This window comes from Rhipicephalus microplus, chromosome 7 (genome assembly GCF_043290135.1).
Source record: "Rhipicephalus microplus isolate Deutch F79 chromosome 7, USDA_Rmic, whole genome shotgun sequence".
NCBI lineage: Eukaryota > Metazoa > Arthropoda > Arachnida > Ixodida > Ixodidae > Rhipicephalus > Rhipicephalus microplus.
The window spans coordinates 108,530,263-108,554,360 of NC_134706.1; the positions used below are offsets into that span (position 1 = coordinate 108,530,263).

At 45.2% G+C, this 24,098-nt stretch overlaps 1 protein-coding gene across 5 annotated transcripts in view; it reads left to right on the forward strand.

Moving 5' to 3' along the window:
* The window catches only part of sick (sickie), a 1,179,025-nt gene that overhangs the window by 260,490 nt on the left and 894,437 nt on the right, over positions 1 to 24,098 (forward strand). For all 5 annotated transcript variants that reach the window (XM_075869563.1, XM_075869567.1, XM_075869568.1 and 2 more), the window contains exons 2-3: positions 3,437 to 3,554; positions 18,567 to 18,619. In XM_075869563.1, the coding sequence (XP_075725678.1) occupies positions 3,437 to 3,554; positions 18,567 to 18,619 (171 nt within the window). The remainder of the gene's footprint in view (positions 1 to 3,436; positions 3,555 to 18,566; positions 18,620 to 24,098) is intronic.

The window sequence follows — 24,098 nt, forward strand, 5'->3', positions numbered from 1 at the left end:
AGAAGAACAGTTAGTCTGACAATGTCCTCTTTGCGGACACACTTTGTTAGGCCGCAAGTCTACGCCATGTAGTTTATTTTGTTTCTTTCCTCTTCATCGTACCACTGTGCCGTATTCTTGTGCTTTGTGACCCTTTCTTTTGTTTTTCCCACTTCGTGTTGTGGCTTTCCACCAGGTGAAACAAGTCAAGATGGCCGGAATATATGACATTTCCTTCAGTTTTTCAAATTTAGAACGGGTGAACGTCTGCGTGCTGTGAATAATTTTAGGCGTTAATGTTTAGGGTGAGTTGTTTTGTTTTGTTGTTTGCTTTTGTTTCTTGTTTAACTATAGTTCCTATTGCAACTCATGAGGTAGTTGAATAGTAGGATGGCTGAATGGAAGTAACTTTGTCAAGAACACCTTGACAAGGACGTAAAGTATTTCAGGATGGCCGAATGTTGAAAGAGCGCTTGTGCCTACGTGAAATGCGCAGGTTTTACGTGAGGCCAGAAAAGGACGACGACGTGGACGATCTTGACTCACTGTTCGCCCGTGTGGTGTTGTGTAGCCTGTGCGGCATACGAGTTTCAGTAACCTATTCTCTGTCCTTTTATTACGTATCGTTTGTGCAACGGAGCCGAAGACATCGCGCCTAAGCAGTGCCCCCAACCAATTTTCAACATGTACCATCTAGTCCAAAGGTGTGCTTTACTAGAATCGAATGTTCCGAGCGTACATCTGTATATACTTGTAATACAATCATAGCACAATTTATTATCATGTATTCTTAGTATTTCATATTACTTTATATGCCGTCATTTGTTCATCTGTTACCCACTTATCTGTCATATGTTTTCATGCATTGGTCTCCTTTTGCCCATTCAACTTCTTACCTATTAGCTCTCTTTCCAGAAGCACTGGTATCATATCTCCTCAAAAGTACAGACAATGTAACTTAGTTCAGTGGGACAAGCACAGATCGATATCTCTTTGAATCGGCACTCACACAATGTTCCATAAGATAATTGCTCAGAAATGCTTTGTTTTTATGTCTAACATTATTTCAGTGTTATCCCCGATTATTTGTCAAGTGAGGCTGCCGATATAAGCTGCACTGACATTGAAGTTCACCCGAACCTCACTGAAACTTATTGCAGGCTCCGTGCTGAATTTTTTCGGCATCTTAGTTCTTCTTTCTCAGGCGGGAACACTGACCGAAGTCAGCGCGATTGACTTCAAATTAGCATTCCAATTATCCGCATTTGAACACTGCTGCTTTCCCGACAGCAGATATCGATTTCGTAACACGTCTGTCTTTCACCTTCTTATTATATTTGTAAACATTTCTGTTTTTTATAAGCTAGAAGGCCCAAATGATGTCTCAGTGGCATAGCCTAATCCACGTGTTTTTTTTAATGAATTTTTAGTAGACACATCTCAGGAGTAGTAACAGCCTAGCATGTTCATTAGGGACTCGTTTTAGTTCGGTGGAACAGCTGTCAAACTTTCCCATCGGGAAAACAAGTCAGGAAGTAGTGTAATGGATGAGCCCCTAATGAGCTCCAATTTTTTTTCCTGCTGTGAAAGAAAATTCAGAGCTTCGGACGAGGTATGCAGTAGAGCTGAACGTGTACGAAAATAAAATAAATATTCTATAACTTGTTTTAAAAAATCATCAAGAACGAACTAAATGCGTAACGACTCATCCACTCAATTTGCTCCTTTCGCACTTTTTTTCTTTTTTCTTGGCGTTTTACCTGTATTTGTTCTTAGACCTTCTACGAATTATTTTGCTGCTGGTGATATCACTAACTTCACTAGTGTTCTCATTCGGTGACCGTTCTATTCCTCATCGGTTAATACACAGGTATTGTTATAATTTTTATCGCATCCAAAGTGTTTAAGTAAACAAGTAGTGAATGAAGGTGGGACGTGTGTATTTTTTTTTTCGAAGTCAGAGAATTATGTCTAGAAAATTCTTATTTCGTTTTCGTTTTATGATGTTGTCAGCCCTATTTTAGGCTATAACAGGGATGGAAGAAATAAGCATGGATGAATAAATACGCACTTCTTATACAAATTGCCACAAAATATAAGAATAAAGGACAAAGAATAGCCAAAGCTATTTTCTCTGGGGCCCAAATATTGAGGGTAAAATGAACTAGAGATCTTTCAAAATAAATTGAGGCAGTGTGCGCGACACCTAAAACATTATTTTGATTTTGTGGGAGTTGGTTTCGATTGCGGGGTTCTTGAAATAAAAGCGGCCAGACACCGGACGGTATACATGATACCCTTGACGCTCATGTACAAGAAGGTAGCAAAAACGTATTAGTTCAGAGGTCCTGATGAATTCATTTCAGCGTTCTGATGAAACCGTGAAAACTAGCTGCAGACTGAGGCAGCCAGATTATTTGCTTTTCACATTTTCGGCGTCTTCATCGCCGCCACTCTTTCTGTGGTGTTCCTCATTCTTTAAAGGGCCCCTAGAGAATGTTTGTAAATAAAGGAAAATAAAATTTAGCCTTATCCTCTCGTGGCATTGACTCTCCTTTAGGCACAATTCGTTACGCCAGAAGTGTATTTACGTGACGTCATGTGAACGTAGGCTCTTGATTGGTCTTTGTACAAATAATATCAGCCGTAAATCGCGTCCTACCCTGATCGGCAATGCAGTCGCATGCTTGTCTCGCGCGACTATCCTTCGCCATCAACCGATTTTACTTCTTTTGCGCCGTTTCGGCTGCGCGAACCGTACCATATAACCCTGTACCTAACCAATGCTTGCCCATGCTATACTAACCTGACCTGTATACCTAACTTAGCATAACCTATGCTCTATACCATTCCCTGTACAGTATAGCATATAGCTCGGTTCTGGCAAGACACGTGATGGTGAGGAGATGGATGCGAGCATTAGGAGGAGGGAAGTCATGATACAGAGCAATACACAAAGATATAAAGAAAGAAAGAAAGAAAAGAAAAACAGAAAGAAAGAAAGGAAAGAAAGAAAGAAAGAAAGAAAGAAAGAGAGAAAGAAAGAAAGGAAGGAAGGAAGGAAGGAAGAAAAAAAAAGAAAGAAAGGAACAAAGAAAGAGAGAAAGAAAGAGAGAAAGAAAGAAAGAATTAATGAATGAATGAATGAATGAAAGAAATACAGAAAGAAAGAAAAAAAGAAAGAAAGAAAGAAAGAAAAGAAAGATAATCATGATGACCAAGAAAGATGAAGAAAGAAGTCAGTCTGCCTCGCCACGTGACTGCGCTTACTTGCGAGCTCTGCGCTTCCCTCTAATTGCCCAGGCGTGAAACTGTCAGGCTTCAGTTTCTTCGTTTTTTATCTTATATAGTGCATTCGTGGTCTTAACAGCTCTTTAACGATGTTTACTGTCTCGATGCTAGCACGATTATTTCGAGCTCCGTTTGACGTGCGATTGATTTGCTGCACCCTGCGCAGATATACACGGACTGGGCGAACCACTACCTGGAGCGTAGTCGCTACAAGCGCTACATCCAGGACCTCCAGAGCGACGTCACCGATGGAGTGTTGCTCGCCGACGTCATTGATGCCGTTGGTAAGGCCTCCTGAACGTCAAAAATAATGTGCTAATTCTCATTTTTTGTCGCACGTTAAATGTTATCAGCTGAACTACGTGACTTCTCAGAGAAAGGACAGGAATTTTGAAAGTCCCAATCAAATTTTTCAAAATATTTGACAGGAGCACTATGCCAACACTATGTTTCAATTAGCAACGACAAACATTAGTTTTCCATTGTTCCTCGGGCAGACTTAAGCGGGGGCTAAGTGCTTCAGCTTTGAACTAAAAATGGCTTCTTCGTAACTATTTTCGACGTGAAGGACCAGTGAACGCTAGTTGTGTGGCCGGGCCTTGTATTTATTAAGGCGACGGCCATAAGTGCTTCACAAACGCGGAAGTTGACCAGCATCTTGCATCGGCACCGTCAACACGAGTGCAGCAAAGTATAAATGTCATGTGAAGACGTCACTATGTTCTCATAGAGCTCCCTAATTCATGGCATTATGATGACATCAGTGTCACATCACATAACCTGCTGCTACGTGCTTACGCCATTACAAGACGTCATTGCTTGTATTAAAGTGGGCTGATTCCGGAGGCGACGGAAAACAAGGCGAGCGGCAGAAATCTTACAATGTCCCCACTCCTTTTGGGGTAGGGACCGGGAGGCTCGTTTTGTCCACTTACAGCAACAAAAAATATTGCTTTCTCCTTCAAGTCAGCTGACGCGCATGCAGAAAGGACCCTAGCTGCGAGTCCCTCGTGAATCCGCGGCTATTCAATTGGTGCGCCATCGATTGCGGCGCTCCGAAATGGCGCTCTGGTGACGCCACAGAGGCAATTTGACTTCTGTCGTCTGCTAGGCTCTGGCTAAAACAGCTGCATCTTGCTCGACTACTAGCTGTATTCACTTCTAGTTATAGCTCGTTAAAAGATTACAGGAAGTTAAGAAACTTTCACATTTAACATAAATTCTGTATAACCTCAACTATCTCGGTCAACATCATGCCCATGAGTTCGTAGCATCACTCCTCTACTGAATGGCATTGTAACAGCCTATGTGAAAGCACGAACGTCCCATTAAGCGAATTAAAACAAGTCTATGCCGCTTTGCAAGCGAAGCGTGATCAATTTTCGGCTCATTCGCAAAAGTTAGCATTGTGTGAACAGACTTGAGATGAATTGAAAATCACATTCCCCTCCCAATCGTATTCATGTGGACGTCGGTAAGCGGAACGATCACCGTTAGAATAATACTGACCATTGCATCGAACAGCGGGTTATTGCGGACAACTAGCGTAGATTGGCCGAGTTGCATGCGCGTTTTAGGCTTCTTACGTGTACTTTCGCCTCCGAATGAGACGGCACCAGTGGTTTGCGTGATACAGCTCACACCGTTATGATTTGACATAGATTGTTTGTGAGGTTTCCGTTCTTGATCCACATTCACGCATCACCTTTAGGACTCGAGGCCTGAACGTTTTCATTTCTTCTTTCGATATCAATATACTTAGGATGCGCCAACAAAGCAGAAGCCTTGAATTGATGGGAAGGTTGTAGGGAACAACCTTCCCTACAACCTTCCCTGTAAGGAACATTTCCTGTACCTTCCTTCCCTGTACCAACCTTCCCTGTAAGGAGCCTGTAAGGAACATTTAATTTAATTGAATGACCTACGTCAAATGTCATTAGACAGCTGCTTGGAACTGTTAACAACGGAAGGGAAATAAACTAGCAGGCCTAGCAACCAAACACAGGCCGCCTGTAGCTTGAGCAGCGTGAGCAAGCGTAGGCACGCCTGTGATTCGAAACGCGATGGTCCGATTGGCTGATTTCAAACCCTGTAATAGGAAGAGTGAGCAGGCCTAAAATTATGTAGGTGGAATTGACTGAGCTCGGCCATAGGACGCTTCGTGTCTGAGAGTTTCAACGATTTCAGGTACTTCTTCCTTAAATTTGGGAGAGCCGTGAGCAGTGCCGATCACTCGACGTAGAAGAGTTAAACAATGTTCAGGGGTGCAATGCCGGATGGCCCGAGCTTCTCGGGCAGCCGAGTTTACTCCGAGCTCGCTTGCGGGGGCCGTGGCATGAAGACATTGCGGAGCGCGTGATAGAGCGCGTTGATAAAAATGGCTTCGCGTGACCTTGAAAACGCATGTGGGACATTTGCGGTGGTTATCAAAGAAACACCGCGTGCGAACACGTCAGCATCGCCACTCAGTCTACATTTGAACAGTGCAGTGACGTCAGCGTGATTACCGCGCAATTTTTTCACCAACTCGACGCGCGCCTCTCAAAGGCGTGTTTGTGGGCGTTTGTCATCGTTCGGACATGTTCTTTCGTTCCACCTACAGCATGGAAATTTCCTCTCTTGTTGGCCGCAAGGGTGCACACACAGCACTCTTGTGGTGCTCTTGTTTCGCTTCTATCAAATAATGTGGATAAATATAAGGATAGGTGGTCACCAGGGGCGCTCGCATCATGGCGGCAACGCGGCTGTGACTGGCAACGTCGTGAGCGCGGTGAAATTGAATGCCCAACATCCTAGTCGCATGGTGGTATTACCTTAATTTCTGCGTGCGTGTGTGTGTAGTCTGCGCGATGAAGCTGATAGATAAATCGTGCCCCTCGACGTGAGTACTGCTCCTCGGCAAGAGCAAACGTGGCGGGCGTACCCAATATTTGACGCGGGCCTCTGTCAATCAAACTGAATAACGCGTGAACTCGGATACAAACTCGTTTATCCTGAGTAGGCCTGAGTTCAACTCGGGAGTGTAATGGTGCGGTGGGACTGTAAAGCGTCTGATGCGGTGAACGCTAAGCGGCAGCTTCTTTGCATATAAAATAATTTGGGGAACTTACACTACTTGTGCAAGGCTGAAGCCATAAATGAATTTCTGATAGCCTAGCTTCTGGCAGCTTTTTGGGTTGGTTGTGTACTTAGGTGCGTGCTCGGCTTCGAAGTGAAGACAGCATCTGTTCCGTTTTAATTTTTATTGTACTAATTGGCTGCGGCTTAACGACCATAACACTAAGCTGTCTTGTCTTCATCGATAAGGCTTTAATTAAAGAGAAAGAGAAGAAAATATCAGAAAAGTAGAGAGGTTAACTAGACTAAGTCCAGTTTGCTACTCTACACGGCAGAGAGGGGAATGAGAGAGAAAAGAGAGAGAGGAGGAGATACACATTGCGCATACACACACATCGCACCCGCAGATCAGGTTTCACAGGCGGTCGCACAGTGACGTTGCCCTCAAGAACTGTAGAAGGGCTCGTGTGGCTTTCTGAGCTGAAGTACGTGAAGGCCACGCTCCCAAGATCTTCTCCAGAGTTAAGGGTCGATCATCCAACCTCCTTAAGGCACAAAGGGGGGTCCGGCGATCTTCGATGTCTGGACAATGGCGCAGGAGATGGTCGAGAGTTTCTACACTATGGCAGTTATCACAGTGGGGGGAGTCAGACATACCAATGCGGAGACCTAATGAATTGGTGAAGGCAACGCCGACCCAAAACCGATACAGCAATGTAGCGTCCCGTTGCGATGTCTTTGATGGCAGCTGTAATTGGAGCAAGGAAGCGAGATCCTGTGGGTGTCGAGTAAAGTTTAGTGCGAGGTTCCAATGCATAAGTGTGGCATTATGCGCGATGCAGTGAAATTTTTTTGCGGCATCAATTCTTGACAGGGGTATGAGCAGTGTAAGAGCTCCGTCGTGGGCAGAACGGGCAGCGTTGTCGGCGAGATGCTTACCACCAATCCCACAGTGACCAGGCAGCCATTGAAAGATTATGTCATGTCCTTTGTTAGCGGCACGATGGTGGATTTTATTGATTTGAGATACCATCTTATGGTAGTTCCCGCTTCATCGACTTTGCACACATTGAAGTGCCGCCTTGGAGTCACAGAAGATAGCCCGCTTAACAGGAGATTCTCGCATAACAAGCTTAATTGCGGCTAGAACGGCGGCAATCTCGGAGCTCGTGGATGTTGTGACGTGTGAAGTCCTAAACTTGACGGTGATTTACCGAGATTGAAATACAAGAGCGCCCTTCGAACTTCTCGAGAGTGAACCATCCATATAGACGTGAGTACAGTTTTCATATAATATATGCAAAAGGTCTAATAAGATCGGCTTGAGGGCTGTAGATGACAGGCCAGCCTTTTTGGTTATCCCCGGAACTTCAAGGTGTACAGAAGGTCTTTGCAGGCACCACTCAGGGCAAAGCGGTATGGTTGTGGGTGAGAACCTCCGGGAGATGGAATGCTCGTTAGTCACCACCACTCTAGAAAACTCTGCTTTCGGTCTTTCCAGTAGCACGCCAGCAGTGTGGTGGCTAGGCAGTCTGGATATATGGCAAATGTGCTCCCGGAGTGTGTCGACAGTTATATAGGTCGTAGTGAAGTCCTTGGCAACGGCAATAGTTGCGACCGTGTTAGCTGACCTAGGAAATCCTAAGCATGTGCGAATAAATTGGCCTTAAATGCTTTACAGGAGCCGGATGTTGGTTTTTCTGGCATTTGAAATCACTGGTTTGCTATACCGAAAATACCCCAAGAAGAACAGTTCAAGCATAGCTGACACGGATGCTCTTCAAGTTTTACCGGCGAGAAATTTCACTACATGGGTGATAGCGGTGAGGCACATCTTTGAATGCACGATGTGAGCACTCAACAAAAGATCTCTATCAATAATGATGCCCAGGAGTCGATGACGTCTCGTATACGAAATTCTAATATTCTCGATGGAAACGGGATACCAGAACAAGGCCTTGCGAGTGAAAAGAACTAAGGCGCATATCTCGGGGGAAATTCTTAGCCCTCGAGCACGGAGATACCTACACGTTGTTGTCATTGCTTTTTGGAGCTTTGCCCATACCTGGGGTCGCGTGAGTGCCGAAGCGCAGATTCAGATGTTATCGGCGTGCGCAGAAAGGTTTTATGATCGAGGCCGAACTCGGGCAAGTCCAATAATTGTGAGGTTAAACAAACTAGGGCTCAGAACTCCACCCTGTGGGACGCCATGAGAGCTATAATGGTCAGCCTTCTGCAGTGTGCATGAAAAAGGATCCCTTGAATGAGGAGCTCCGAATCCATATGAACATTTCTCCACCGATTTCAATATCTTTTAAGGCATCGAGAATGGTGCCGTGAATTACGTTGTCGTAGGCCCCTTTCACGTCGAGGAACATAGCAACGTATATGCGTTTGAGGGATTTCTGTTGTTGCACAGATGTCACAAGGTCAATGATATTGTCCATAGAAGAACGGCCTCTTCGAAAACCAGCCATAGCCTCTGGATATATATTGTTGTGCTCTAGATACCAGTCAAAGCGTGTGAGGATCATTCTTTCCAATACTTTCCCTGCGCACCTAGTCAGCGCAATGGGTCGGTATGATGCGAGGTAAAGCGGAGATTTTCCCGGCTTGAGGATTGGTATGAAGCTGCTGGATCTTCACCTATCAGGAACGACGCCGTCAGTCCATGACTGGTTGTAGCATTCCAGTAGCAGGTCCTAGCCCCGTCCTCCAATATGGCATAACGCAGCATACGTGATGCAATCTGACCCTGGTGACGACGAACTCCTGCATGTAACTAATTGATGGATTTAATTGATATGTGGAGTTTAACATCCCAAAACCACCATGTAGCTAGGGCCACGTCCAGTTCCTCGAGTGAGAAAAGCCCATTTAGTTCAGGGACACGCGCTACAGAAGCATCGCCGAGAACCTCATCCCTCATGGTGACCACATCACCCGCAATTCTCACGCATACATCTTCGGTAATGTCAACTTGCATGCGGCCTTGTTGGAGAGCCAGTGTGCTGAATGGATGTTGTTGTAGATTCAACCCCTGGCCACGTACCGTTCGCCTTATAAGGGACATCAGTTTGCGAGGATCGAGTGATTCACAATATTTCCTCCACCGTTGGCTCTCCAGCTTGTCCATTCGACGTTATATTTTATTTTGTAAACGTCGAAAATCTCTGTGTTCATGATTTGAATTATTGCGTCTGTACCTTCTTATGAATTTCATTAGTGCGCCTGTTCGTAATCGCTCAAGTTTCACATCAAACTCTGTGTCTTTTTATGTGTGCGTATTGATGCTTTTAACCGCTTCCATTGCATTTCCGATTATCTTCTCCCGGCCACATATGACACCTTCGCATGCCTCATCTACCTTTGTACGGTACATTGACTAATTATCTTTTCTGTAAACTGAAGAAGAGGAATTTGCGAGACCTGTGACCTTCAATTAAGTTGTAATATGGCCATTGCCGTGAGTCTCAATATCGGTGAACTATCGCACTTCTTGAATGAATTGCCGTGACACCTGCGCCAAATGCAAACAACTTCTGTACCTAAAACCACTTATATACGTGGCTTCAATTAAAAGGCAACTGCCTCGGACGCAATTACCGAGGCCAAGATCTGTATTGAACTATTAAACGTAATCTGGATTAGCAGGATACTAATTGTCATTATATTATTATGAACTAACTAACATGGTTTTACTTAGAGTCCTCGTTATGTACACCGCATTCATAACCACAATTTAGTTAGCTCAGCAACTAGCATGATTTAATTAGCCCGATTTTAGATCTACCTAACTTCACTAGCATGGTCTTCTGAAGATGTGGCGTAACTATTTTTCGTTTCATACATCATCCGCAATGCTGTGGAAGCTATGCAAAAGTTCAGCCGAAACGTATAAATCCGAGCGTTTCGTGGTCGCTCGCATGATATCTGATTAGTGCCACTGAACCCCAAGGAGGTTTTAAAAAATTCCTGGATTGGTAATTCTTGGCCACGAGTGAAGCCGTGCCAACCGTAAGATGGTGGCTATGGCAGCCATCTTGCTAAGGGCATCATGAGCTATTGGCTTTCGGCGATTGAGAAGTAACGTTTTTTTTTTACACACCCATAGAATTTAATGTGGCCATGTTTTCTGGTCAGATAGTACACAAAGTGCGTTCTTGTGTTACTAGTCTTCTTTAGTAAGCCTCAAATTCACGGCAAATTTTCTTCGAGATTAAGTCGCCAATAGTAGTCTACGCGATTATTCTTTCGCAAACAACTAAGTTTTAATTTATGATTAACGTAGCCTTTAGACTAACAAATCAAAGCCACTTGATGCCTAAGTGGGCAACACCAGAAAATAACAAGTTTCTGATAACTTTGGAGGGCGAAACCTGGCTTCACTACTGTTGGCAAAGCATTGCGGGAGTATCTACTTCAGCATTTTTTTAAAACTTCCTTAATGCACCCTCGCGTTTCTTTGTGCTGCCCTTTGGCGCGACTGTCGAACAGAAAAACGGGGTAAGCCCAGAAGAACTCGGGTACCGAACGACCCTGTGGTGCCTTTCCTGCCCTGACATTGAAAGTCCAGGTGGCCACTATCGTGACGTACTCACAGTAGAGAGCCTGTATGTGACGTCACGGGAAAACTAAGCTATACAGCCACATAATAACACACGTTCAACAGCGATTCTGTTTGTAAGACACATATTACCTTCAATTACTTATCGCCCTCATAACAAACAAAAATTAAATTTTTGGTGGTAAGGACATCGAACTAGTTTTGTTGCGAACGCATCGACTGCAAGAAGTCTCGCTAGCTTCAACAGCGCTGAACATGATGTATGAAACAGACTATACGTCAGCCTTACCATGAATTGGCGTAATTAGCTTAATCATAGCATGTCTTGGCATAAATATTTAAGTATATCATCCAGCCGAAAAAAAGCCCAGCATATACACGGAAAGAATGATGACGACTTAGGTGAAGCTTCGGAGGGTTTATCGGGTATAAACTGTGAATCGTCTCTCCCTCCCTCCTTCTGTCTGTCTGTCTGTCTGTCTGTCTGTCTGTCTGTCTGTGTGTCTGTCTGTCTGTCTGTCTGTCTGTCCATCCATCCATCCTTCCGTTGTTCCGTTCGTCCAGACCTGCTGACATGCTGAGTGAGTCAATAACTAGGTGGTCACATCCTATAAATTAGGAGGGACAAACCCATGGCTTAAGGAGTTTCACTCCTAATAGCTAATTAACCGGCCACATGTGCTCGGGTGCTAACGGGCAGTGACAAAGACGACGCGCACCAGTCTAGCAGCGTGCCACAATGCACAGGCTGATCATGATGATTAACACGTCTCAGGTTTAGCTCCGGCCGCGACGTTGTAAGACACTCAGCCGGTACTGATCTCAGAGGCCACCATGCTGATTATTCTAAAAAAAGACTGTGTGCAGGCAATAAAAGCCTAAAAACTAATTTAAACACCCAGTGCCTCTAAAAAAATGTCATCACGAAATATTTCTGACGCTTTTATGGCATGGGTGCACTTCTGCACTCAGTGGAACGACAAACAAATCAAAGAAGATGCATCTGGCTTGAAAACACCGCCCAACTTAGTCGACCACTTTTGAATCAATGACTGGTTCCATCATAAGCAACGAAACGCAGTGTGCTGAGGTGGGGATTTGATGTTTTCGTACCGTTGGCTCGTTTTTAGGGGGTGTCGCCAGAGCTCGGGAAGTTACCGAGATTCGCGAAACTCGGCTGATCCCAGGTCTGAAATAATCTAGGTGCATTGACTGAGCTCGCCCATAAGAGGCTTCGCATCTGAAATTTTTAACAACTTCGAGAACTTCGTTCTCAGCTACGAGAGAGCCGTGAGCAGTCCCGTTTACTAGACGTGAAAAAGTTGGTGGAAATAATGCTCAGATAGCTTATTTATTGTACTTCTTGCTAGCATACGTTATTGATATAGCCTCAGGTGTTTCTACCAATCTTCTCATCAATAGATTGTAAGTGGTGTGGCTTGATGTGACAGCTGGAGGATTTTTTCGGAACTCGTTAGATTTCCTTTGAATCGTTAAGTTTAATACAACGACATAATAAATGGCACAGTTGCAAAGGAGGCCGTAAAAACAAGGTTACTTCGCAAAGGAAAGAATCAGGCACCAATACAGTTAAGAGCGGTCAGCGGCGAGCACCTTCTTCGAACAAGGCTTTCACTGAAATTACCCGTTGAGCCACCTCTCAGATGCTACGGTGACTGCATCAGAGGAGCTTTTAGGGGCGAAGCTCCGTAAAGCGGCACCCGTTCGTCCCTCGTGGTAGTCGTAGTCGTAGTCGTAGTGTCTAACCAGTCTTACGTTTTGACCTGCAAGGTGGTGCCGGGGGGGGAGGGATTTCTTCTGTGTGTTGTTGAACAATAAAAAGTTCGCGGCGTGCGCGTTAACTGAAAGCCGAATTCTACCGTCTCTCATTCCCCCTTAGCAGCCATTGGCATGTACATTGAGCACTATCGGACGAGAAAGGGTTGCTACGTTATACTCGCTGGGCGTAACCTCCATGGTTTTAGAAAGGTTTAGCGAGCGTTGAGCAGCAGAGCCATGAATACAGTGAACTAGTATATACCATGAACTCCGTGTGTTTAAAGGCAGGAAGTAGACACGAAACGCAAGCCGTAAGAAAGTGTGCGTGTGCCACGTCTCGTTCAGTCCTTGGAATGCCCGCTGGATGGAGGTGTTTGTATATAGGGAATATATGATGAAAAGATGCGAGATGGTGGTACTTGGAGTGTTCAATAGATGGACGAACGGACACACAGACAGATTCATGAACGAACACATGGATGACTGCACGGACGGATTGACGCATGAATGAACGCAGGGGCGGATGCATGGACGAACGCAGGGACGGACGCACAGATGGACGTGCGGACGTAGGCACGCACGGACGTGCGGATGGATGCATGGACGGTCAGACAGACGGACGCATTGACGGACGGAAGCAAGAACGAATGGACGGACGGATGCTTCGCCCCACTCTACATCGTTCACTCCGTGGATATGCTGCCATTTTTTTAATAACCCCACTGCCTTCTTCTATAGAGCACCGTAAGACAGGCAATGGCATAACCTATGGAATGCTGACGCTTTAAAGAGCCAACAGTGTAGAATTTTGATGGTTTGGCTGAAGTACCGTTTTATTTTTCCACCAAAGTCATCGATTTATGTGTCAATAAATAATTTTATCTGAATTCAGGGTCATGTGTCGATTATGTCGTACACTTGGCGATGCAAATTCGTAATTGAAGTAGTAGTAGTAGAATAGGCTTTTATTCCAGTTACTCTCTAAAGGCAACGCATTTCTACCGCCTGCGCAACGAGCCGACGCTATTCCCTTTTGGTGCCGATTCAATCGTGAATGGTCTTGGCACCATATGTAAGCACCTCTAAAACAAAAACTAAGCGTTCGGACTAGCAGTTTGTGTTTATAAATCAGGAAGCAGTAATGACATGCCATAGTGAGTGCTTGTCAACGACCAATCCCTCAAAACAACTATCCCTATTGTGCAGAATGTGGGCCACTTCGTAATATGTGGGGCGCTTACCTATATAAACTATTATAATCCATAGTAGCAACCGATGCAGACGTGAATTTCGCTTCAGAAAAGAAGAAAGTGCCTGATCTTAAGTGATAAGAATGCACAAAGTAGGCACCTTTAAAGAGTCCTTACTTTGCGCCCCCAGCTTACAGTTTTAAAAAAGAAGAAAAAGCAATTATTTCCTTCTACTCAGTAAAAAGTACTCATTTCGCTGTAGTCCGATCGTATCACAAAGTGCAAGAAAACCGCCTGGACACAGTACTTCCTGTGTTGACGTGACGCGACATTCGTGACGTATGCTTTCCCAAATGCCGATCGACACGCAGTTTATTCTTCATCTCAGCGAGGGGTGGCGACAGCGTTTCTGGCAAATGGCAGCTGCTCGCCGAGGGAATCTGAAAAACTTCTTTTTCATCATCCACGAGCACTCAACAACGTGGCGAGCCACACGACTTTCTGGTGAGAAACAAGCCTCAAAAAAAAAACCTGCCTTCACACTTACATTGTATCCCAGCATGCACACCAATCGGGGTCGAACATTGAATAAATGAAACGGAAAGAACAAAACGAAACAGTTTCAAAAGGAACAGCGGCAGAGTAAATTGTGACGCGGGTCCGAAAATCCTAGTGGCGTGACTCAGCGCTTGCGTTGGTGGGGACGCGGGAACCGTTAACGTCTCGAACCGGTGCCCGCGTGTGCGCGGGTGAAAATCTGTTTACCCGGAATGCCAATTGGACTCCCCGAGCAACTACCGTCGTCAGTGCGGTCTCTCCCACGTTTGCGGCGCCACTGACGCGCCTGCCCTGCATCGGAACTTTCGACGATTTGGTGGGGATACGAAGGGAGCGTGCCGTAACGCCATCTAGGGAAAAGGGGAGGTGATTGGGCCGCTTCCGTATCCCACAGTCTGTCCTTCCCCAAAAGGGGACGACCCTCCGCCCCTAGGTCTAAGCCTCGGGGCAAACTGGGAAAGGGAAAAAAGCCAAACGGGAGAATCGCGATGCGCGATGAGTTTGAAGGGGATGAAAAAGCAAAAATCGAGCGATATACTCAAGTAGAAAGCCGATGTCCGATAGCTTTTGTTTTTCGGTATTTCTCCATTATATAGCTGATTCACTTTTGCGGGATTTGAAACTGCTGCCGATGCGACCGTATTTTGCTTTAGTCAGGTGAAAGCCACACAGTACACGAGTAAAACGGTAGCAAATTCTAATTAAGAAAACTGAGTTGTATACAGCGCTGCATGTGCGCGTCGTATTTACCAATGAATTGAGAAGATCCACCAGTTTCACGTCAGAATATAAAAGCTGTGTCGAAGGCATTGATACCGGTGCTGTATTACTGTGCTTTCTAACCATTAATTCGATGGAAAAGACTTCACTACTAACCATACCACTTCTCGAAAGTTTACAAGTTTTGCATGAACACTGAATACTGTAATATGGGCATTGCTGTAAATAAGGCTGGTGCATTGGCCTAATCTTATAATGACAGGAAAACCACTGTTAACGAGGCATGCTTGGTAGGCTAAACATGCGAATGTGATGATAAATGAGCGAAGAGGCTGATTTAATGTTCCAGTGCCAGCTAGCTGGGATGTCTTGTCTCCTCGGGTCATCTGCCTATAACGTGCAGGTGGCCCGAAGACTACATACATGTCCATCACATGCGAAAACTGGTAAAAGTCGAGCTTGGCCTTCGAAAACCTTCACTGTTGCGCAACAACGCATGGACAAGTAAACAGATTATGATTATATTACATCACAATGACGCGATGATTTCGGCATAATAAAAAAACGAGAGATTTTGAAGCTTTGAATATTTCTTTGGCAATAATCAGCCCTCATTCGTAAACACCAGAAGAAGATAGTGCAAAATAACAAAAACGCCGACCAAGGTGAAATACACAAAACTTAAAAAGACGTTTCGGCTCCCCACACGGGAGCCTTGTTCACAGTCTGTGAACAAGGCTCCCGTGTGGGGATCCGAAACGTCTTTTTTAGTTTTGTGTATTTCACCTTGGTCGGCGTTTTTGTTATTTTGCACTATGTTTGTCCCCGACCAGACGGGATTCCATCGGACTCTTGACCACAAGAAGAGTTTCACATTAATATCAACTGCTGTATAAACCCTTCTAACTCAGGATGTGCGAATATTGCAAACACAAAATACTCAGAATATAGTGTGATGTTCGATTCGCCAGGCTCATTACGATATCGCCATATACAATATCTTCAAACACTACACAATTTCATTAGAGAAATCGAAACCAGCTTAAATACTTACATATCTGTGCTAAAGTTCTCCAGATTTGATGCACAAAAGACGAATTCCTCTCATTTGCCACACTGCTTACCCTCAGTTCACACGCGCTCAGTGCGCGCTGCAAATGCGTCAGTGCTAGGGTGTAGCAGTCAGAGCACATAGTAGCGTTGTGTATGAGACTAAGCATGTAATTGAAAGAAAGGGGTGTTGCGCTCAACGAAACCTCAAAAACCAGCACAAAGTCGTGGTAAAATTAGGAAGAAACGTTGAGAAATTCACCGACGATTGCGACACTGCGCAAAGCGAGTTTGAGCGCAGCTATTTAGGCGTTTTGGTCGTGCGATAAGTTCAGAGCGCGACTGTCACGCTAACCGGGAAACCGCGGATGCCACCGCGTGGACGCATTTCACGACTGCTGTAGAAAACAGGTCCCCGTTGATGCAGAGCTCCATCTTCACGAAAGGTATCGGTGACGCCTCTCAGCGATGACATCACCGGCAAACGCATGGCGGCGTGCACTTCTGATGTGTCGCGGGTGGCCGCCACACACGGAGGAAGGAAACAACTTAGGAGAGGCCCTGACGTCACTCGTTGTGAAGCCGCGGAGAAGCCGGAAGTCGGCCATATTTACTGGGCAAAATATCCTCTCTGTTTTACGTCCGAATGTAAAGCAGAAGGCGAGACTCTCTCCGGCTCGGAAAGCACGTAAGCTGCGCAGCGCGCGTGTCGTGACGATCCGAAACTAATGGAACGGGGCTCAACACTCTGGGCCAGCGCGACACCTTCGACGAAATCATTTTGTCCGAGTATTAACAGCGAGTAACAGCTCGCTGACAACGAAGCAAGTACAAGAGAACGTGCGCTAGAGGCACTGACAACGGCGATTGTTTTCACGTCATTAATTCAGCAACTGTACAGATAACATGATCGGTCGTGTGTCTTCTTCTACGGTTGCATTTAGCCACGCGGATGACACGGTGCCCAGCCACTGTGCCCATGTTCCGCGTCAAACTCACTGGCGTCAGCATTCTGCGACTGTGGCGACTTGGAGCCTGGTGCAAGTGACCATTGAAAGTAGTTTCTCTAACGCTGAGATTACGCTGGGTGCGAGTATTACAAGTGGAGCACGAAAGGTGTTTTCATACGCACATGCAAGTCGTTACTGTACACATAACGAACACAAAACTACCTATATGCACCTGGTCCTTGCGTCTTGCTGGGCACAAGTTCCGTCTGTTGTCACAAGCAGGAGCACTGCACAACCGTCCCTGACCTGCAAGGTGTTCTTCATCGTTCCGCTTCGTCGTGATGCCCAACGCAATTTCGCTAAGCACTTCAAATACTTCATCCATGTCATCCGTCGCCCGACTCATAGATATACGCTCGTTTTATGTGTTGTTGAGGCACCGTGGTGGACAAAGGGTTTCGTAAACGTTGTCAGGAGTACAGTAACTGCCAGGAGAACACTGCGTAACCAATAACGCGGCGCAGAACACGAATATTGTCCGTCATGGCTCAGCACGAGATCTGCGAAGCCACACATGCCACCCTCCAGCCTCGGTCGCTGACTGCGCAACACTGCTACACTGCGCAACACGTAACCATAGCAACGCCGCCTTGTGTCCTGTGAACATGGCCGCCATGATGTCATTTCCTCCACACTTTTGACGTTGAGTGCAGCCTGGGTATGCCCTCTCCTATCTTCCCTTCCTCCGTGCCGCCACATAACTTTTCTTGTCGCCACTGTCATTTCCTTTTCCTCCTTACACACTCCTCGCTATCGCCGTCTTTCACCATCCGCTATGCTGTGCGTTCGCTCTTTCATACTCGTTCGGGCAGCAAGATACGACGACGTCGATGCCGCTCAAGGCAGGAACAAGTGCCAAAGGCCTGACCACACATAGACGTTGCAGCGCGTCAGCGCGTGGCAATATGGCGTGGCGCCACGCTCTCTTCCTATATTTCTCACGTGGCGCGGCGCTGCGTGAACAAGCCAAGCGTTTGCGTGCAGCAAATAGATGCGTAGGCTCATGCCTTAGGAGGGAATGGTAGCGAGACGAGTCAAGTATATAGGATGGTCAGGGGTTTCGCTTTAGTACAGACAGACAGACTACATGCATAGTCGAAAAGGTATCGATCAGGATTTCAATCGTGCCTTGTGTTATTTTATACGCAACCCAAGACCAATTATGATGCCAGTTTTTTTTATTCGACGCACTGTGTTCGATAATATTAAATGAAAGCGAAAATTTTGCAAGCTTCATTGAGATTTTAAGGCTTTTCGAAGTCATCAAACGCCTTTTAGCAATTGCCAACAATTTGACCTATGGATTGAGTTCTACTAAACGTATAAGTCATGCTAAAGCTTCACCATCCTTCCTTTCTCTTGCAGCCGGTGTAAAGGTGCCAGACATAAACAGGAAGCCCAAGACGAACGACCAAATGGTGAGTCGTGTGTACACTTTCCTTATCAAAGAAAGTTTTAAAGACTTCTATCGCTTCGTTCCGCTTGTTTTCCAGAAAACTGTAACACGTAACTGCCACATATGTGACAAGGAATGCTCTTCATCAGTTGAACAAGTATTTGCGAAAACTGTACCGAGCGTGGTTTCTTTTATCACTTGCTTATTGTGTTTTTTTTTCCTTTGTGGTTTTCGTCACAACGTCCGACACTTTGACACAGTGTTTGAGTCGTGCCACTGCTGCGTAAAAATATTAAAATTAAAAAACTTAGGTGTCCGTACTATTGGTATACTGATGTAAGATTGTGTCGAATACCCTAAACGTGATGATCACAAAGCGCAAATTCACAAATCATGGAGCATAAAAAGAGGCGACGTTAACAATTCCTAAAATGCGCACGTATGCGCCTACCTTTTCTCCGTGCCCTTTAATTATAAATTTGTGCTGATTTGCCGTGCTTACGAATACTTAACAGTGCTAATGAACGACGTGACAGAAGTGAGGACACAAAGCACGAACTTTCAACGATGTAAAGTTAGCAGGTCATCACGGTCTGTACCCTCGCTTCTGTTCCTTCAGTGTTTTGAACTGTTAAGTATTCGTATTCATGGTATACCAACAGGTCTAATCCCACAGTATTCTGCTAAGAGGCCGCAATATAAATGGCCCCTAACTCAGTATGAGTGGACTTTTTTATTGATGAGCATCATTTACACTCTTTTTTTTTGTTTTCATCTTAGCTCACCATAACTTCACAGGTTTTTACTGCATCTGTGAGGGCCACAGTAACTGCTTATCCGAAAACCTTGCTCAAATTGTGTTCTACGAAACCAATTTTTCAAGGAGTACTGACACAAATCTTTAAAGGTGAGACAACTTTTGGGATGGATTTTCACGGGCACACACACATCCTTTACGAAATGTCTAGGGATACTAAAGCCTGAACACATACTTCCCATCAAGCTAGAAATGCGAGTCGTGGCACCACACGAGAAACGCTTCTTCGCTTTTCCTACGAATAACACACCGCCTCCAAGTTTGTGTTGGCTGCCGTCGTCCATGCGAGTGCACTCTCCTAGCAGATCGTTTCAACAGATGGAGAAGGCAGGCCTGCGCAGTAGTGCGAACACGAATGTATTTGTTTCGGCAGGGCATTTGTAGCGGGTCGAGTATTTTTTTCTCAACGTCTCGGAGGGAGCCTTCGTTGAATAAAGTCGCGAACGGGTTGCTAATGTGCACACGGTTTTTGTGTGTTTGGGAGACAGAGGGAGAGATAGAGCAATATTTTAATAAAGAGCTGGAGATGTTTGCTTGGTTTTTTTGTACCGGGCATGCTACTCTAAGTACCGGGTGATGAATATGATATATGCAGTGGGGTTTATTGTGCTCACGTAGGTAACTATACTTAAACGAACAGCACTCCAGATCCCACAGCACTTTGGAACCGAAACATCAATTGGGGGGGGGGGGGGTATAAAACTATAGAGCTTTAGAATACCGTTTGCAAGAACTGGGGGCGTAGCGGGTGCCATATGCGTTTTAGAATAGCGTTTGCCCTGCCGCGAACCGCAACGCATGATTGCAGCGACACCGTAGCCTTGAAACCAGCGCCTGCGGGCCACATGCGAACCACGAACACCACACGCAATTTTGGATTTTCTGCGTGCGGTCCGCGAACGCAAACGGCAGCTGGCTTACGACGTATGCCCAGTGGCAGTGACCGCACCGCAAGGGCTCACGGTGCGCTATTCTGAAACTCCCTACTATTTCCGGATGATTAACCGTTCCGCGCTCGAACAAATGAGCTCTCCAGCCGTGATAAGCGGGTCATTAGCTACTTCTTAACACAGAAAACAAAAACAAAATGCTAATGCTTGCGCCACTGTTCTTTTACATAGCAAGTTCAGAGTGTTTCATTCAATCAATGTGGCCGAAATTCGCGAAAAGACTTAAAAATCCATGACATCCGAGTGCCGTTAACGTATCGTTTCAGCGAGATATTTAGCGGTGAAATTTGAATCTTCATTTTCTCTTCTCGTAGTAATATTATCAATGCAAACATATTTACAATAATGCTCCTAAAGGATTCTTTATACGCCTCGAATTTTTGAACGCTTCCCTTATTGTCCATCCCGACCACTATGTAACGACTCTTTTCGTAAAAAAGTTGACAGGTCCCACGTAAAGTGCGAATCGATGAGATGCGAAGCACGATGGAGGAATGTTGATATGTCACTTTAAAATTAGAGCAACGTCGCGAGATGGAGGTAAGTGATGCCGTACATTACTTTTGCGTCATGGTTATCATGTTTTGATGTGTCGTTTACCTTCGTCATCTATTCACGTCACAAGACACAAAATTTAGCATATGTGGAGCTAGCGAAACGGCCGCGAGTAGCTATGAGCGTGGTATCGTGTCATGTTCTTACATGACACGCGTGTCAGGATTATCATGTTTGCACCAGCCATACATGTCGTCATCTATTGACGTCACGTGACAGCGAATTTGTTATTTGTGGAGCTAGAAAACCAGCCGCGAGTGCATCATGAAGGACCCAACATACTCCAATGCAGCGTTGACGCGCGCGCATGTTGGGCACCGCGACGCTACGTTAGCAAAACGCGAGCACTCTATAGTCTGACGCCAGGCGCCACCAGCGTCCGTTGGCACGGCCCGACAGCAACTAGCGCGAAATGCTACATGTTGCATTTCACACCAATGCGTAACCTAGACAAGAATACGTCTCCTTTTTTTCGTGACGGAGGGACGCCGGACGCACTGAAACGGGCATGCATCAAAGGAACGCAGCGCCGCACGCGCCTGCAAGTATATGGCAGGACCGGCGCCTGGCGTGGCAACGCCAGCGTGACGCGACGAAATGAACGCCGGTGAGCAAGCACACCACATCACGTCGAAATGTATTGGCCCCTTGACTGTGGCATGTAGTCATGTTCTCCCATGACACGCATCTCATGTGTACCATGTTTGCACCAGTATCATACCTTCGTCTTTTAGTGGCGTCACGTAATATCAAACCGGGCATATGTGCAGCTGGCGGAACGGCGGCGAGCGCATCATGAGTGTGGCATGTAGTCATGTTGTTACATGACACGCATCTCATGTTTATCATTGTTGCCCCAGTATCACACCTTCGTCATCCATTCACGTTCCGTAATACGAAATTTGGTATAAGTGAAGCTAGTGAAACGGCCGCCAGCACATCATCAGCGTGGCAAGTAATCATGTTGCTACATGACACGCATCTCATGATTATCATGTTTGCACCAATCATATACCATCGTCATCCATTCACATACCGTAATACCAAATTTGGTATAAGTGACGCTAGCGAAACGGCCGCGAGCGCATCATGAGCGTGGCATGTAGTCGTGTTGTTACATGACAATCATGTCACAATTTTCAGGTTAAGGTCTGTGGCTCGTGTTCGCCATGCAATCATGTCATACCATACAATTTTTCAACGGGCCATATCAACGAAACCACCGCAAGAGGTGCAAGATCATGAAATGTAAATCATGACATTCATGACATACATGTCATGATTTCTATGTTATGAATAGTCAGATATGTTCTTCATACAGTCATGTCATGCCATACCAAGTTTGGTATTGATAACATTATCGAAACGGCCAGGAGAGCTAAAAGTCGTAGGCGGCTAGCTAGCTAGCTAGCTAGCTAGCTAGCTAGCTAGCTAGCTAGATAGATAGATAGATAGATAGATAGATAGATAGATAGATAGATAGATAGATAGATAGATAGATAGATAGATAGATAGATAGATAGATAGATAGATAGATAGATAGATAGATAGATAGATAGATAGATAGATAGATAGATAGATAGATAGATAGATAGATAGATAGATAGATAGATAGATAGATAGATAGATAGATAGATAGATAGATAGATAGATAGATAGATAGATAGATAGATAGATAGATAGATAGATAGATAGATAGATTGATTGATACGCTCAAAGTCGCCGAAGTTCGCTAAGGAATGCTTCGCATTTAAAATGTGCTGCAATGTTAACATGGCTGCATATAGTAATAAGACGGAAAAAACATAAGAGTCACGGGCACTTTTTCTTATTTACCTTTTTTTAGGGACGAAGCTCCTTAGGATGTGGGTCGTTCCCTCATAGTGTGATGTAGTAGCCGCTTCTAGTTAGTTTTAAGAAGTGCAGAATTGCTCACTAGTTTGCGTTTTGTGTAAATGTCTTTCAAAGGTATATCATTAGATGGCGTAAATGATTTTCGTATAGTTGACGATTAAAAAAGAAAGAGATGGAGCTGTTCTAATAAAAAAGTTTACAACATATCCACGGACCGAGTGGTGATGAGTGGGGCAAAGCGTCCGTCCATTCATCCACCTGATTCGTTCTCTAGCATGATAGGAGCGGGTGAATGAGCGTACGGATGGATGGACAGACAAACAGACAGACAGACAGACAGACAGACAGACAGACAGACAGACAGACAGACAGACAGACAGACAGACAGACAGACAGATGGATGGATGGATGGATGTTTGGATGTATGGATGGATGGACGGATGAACGAATGAACGCTTTTCCCCCCTCACCATTATTCACTCTATGGATGTGCTGTGATTTTTTCTCGAAAGTTATTTACCGCATGCTGCACCTCGTACCTCAATAGATAAATACTTGCGGGAAGGACATAGTACAAGTACAATAAAAAGTATGCGGCGGTTCTATAATCATGTACGTCCCTAAATAGTCAGACCCAAATAATGTAAACTGCACTTGAATCTAAGCGAAGTCTTCCGGTTTAAGATTTTGGCAGTTTAAGTAAATTATAACCCAAGAAAGTGAAGTGAACCTCTTCAATGTATACTTTGCCTTGTCAATTGACCCTGAGACTGAAGGAAACGAGATTTTTGGCGTAATATTGCCGCAATCGTAAAAAAAGATTTCTTTTTTTATGTGTTCCTTCAAAAATTGTTTCATAAAAAGGGTGGATTCGCTTTCGAGCACGTATCCGCAATTTCCACAATGGCAAAATGTGAGTCCCTACCACGTGACCTGGAATACGAACGCGCTCAGGGGTGGGGGGGTGGGGGGATATACTGCTGCTTTGCTTGTACTTTGGCTTTTCCGATTGTATTAGATGAGAGAACGGATGTGACATAAATGGGCAGAACTAATCGAGATTTGTAGGCACCATACGGCCTTCAATTCGATTTCCTAACCCCCCCTCCCTTGTTTTTAAACCTTTGCCTTTGTGTCGTTTTTGCCTCCCCTGCGTTTTCTTCGTGCCATTTTTTTATTTATTTTTTTTTGCTCTACCGCACGTGCCACCAGTTCTACGTTGCAATGTGTAGAACGAACCTTCATCATGGGGAGAAACTTGAGAATCGCTAGGGCATAACGGTAGGGCGTGACTTTTGCTGCTTTATTATGCCAAGCGACACGTG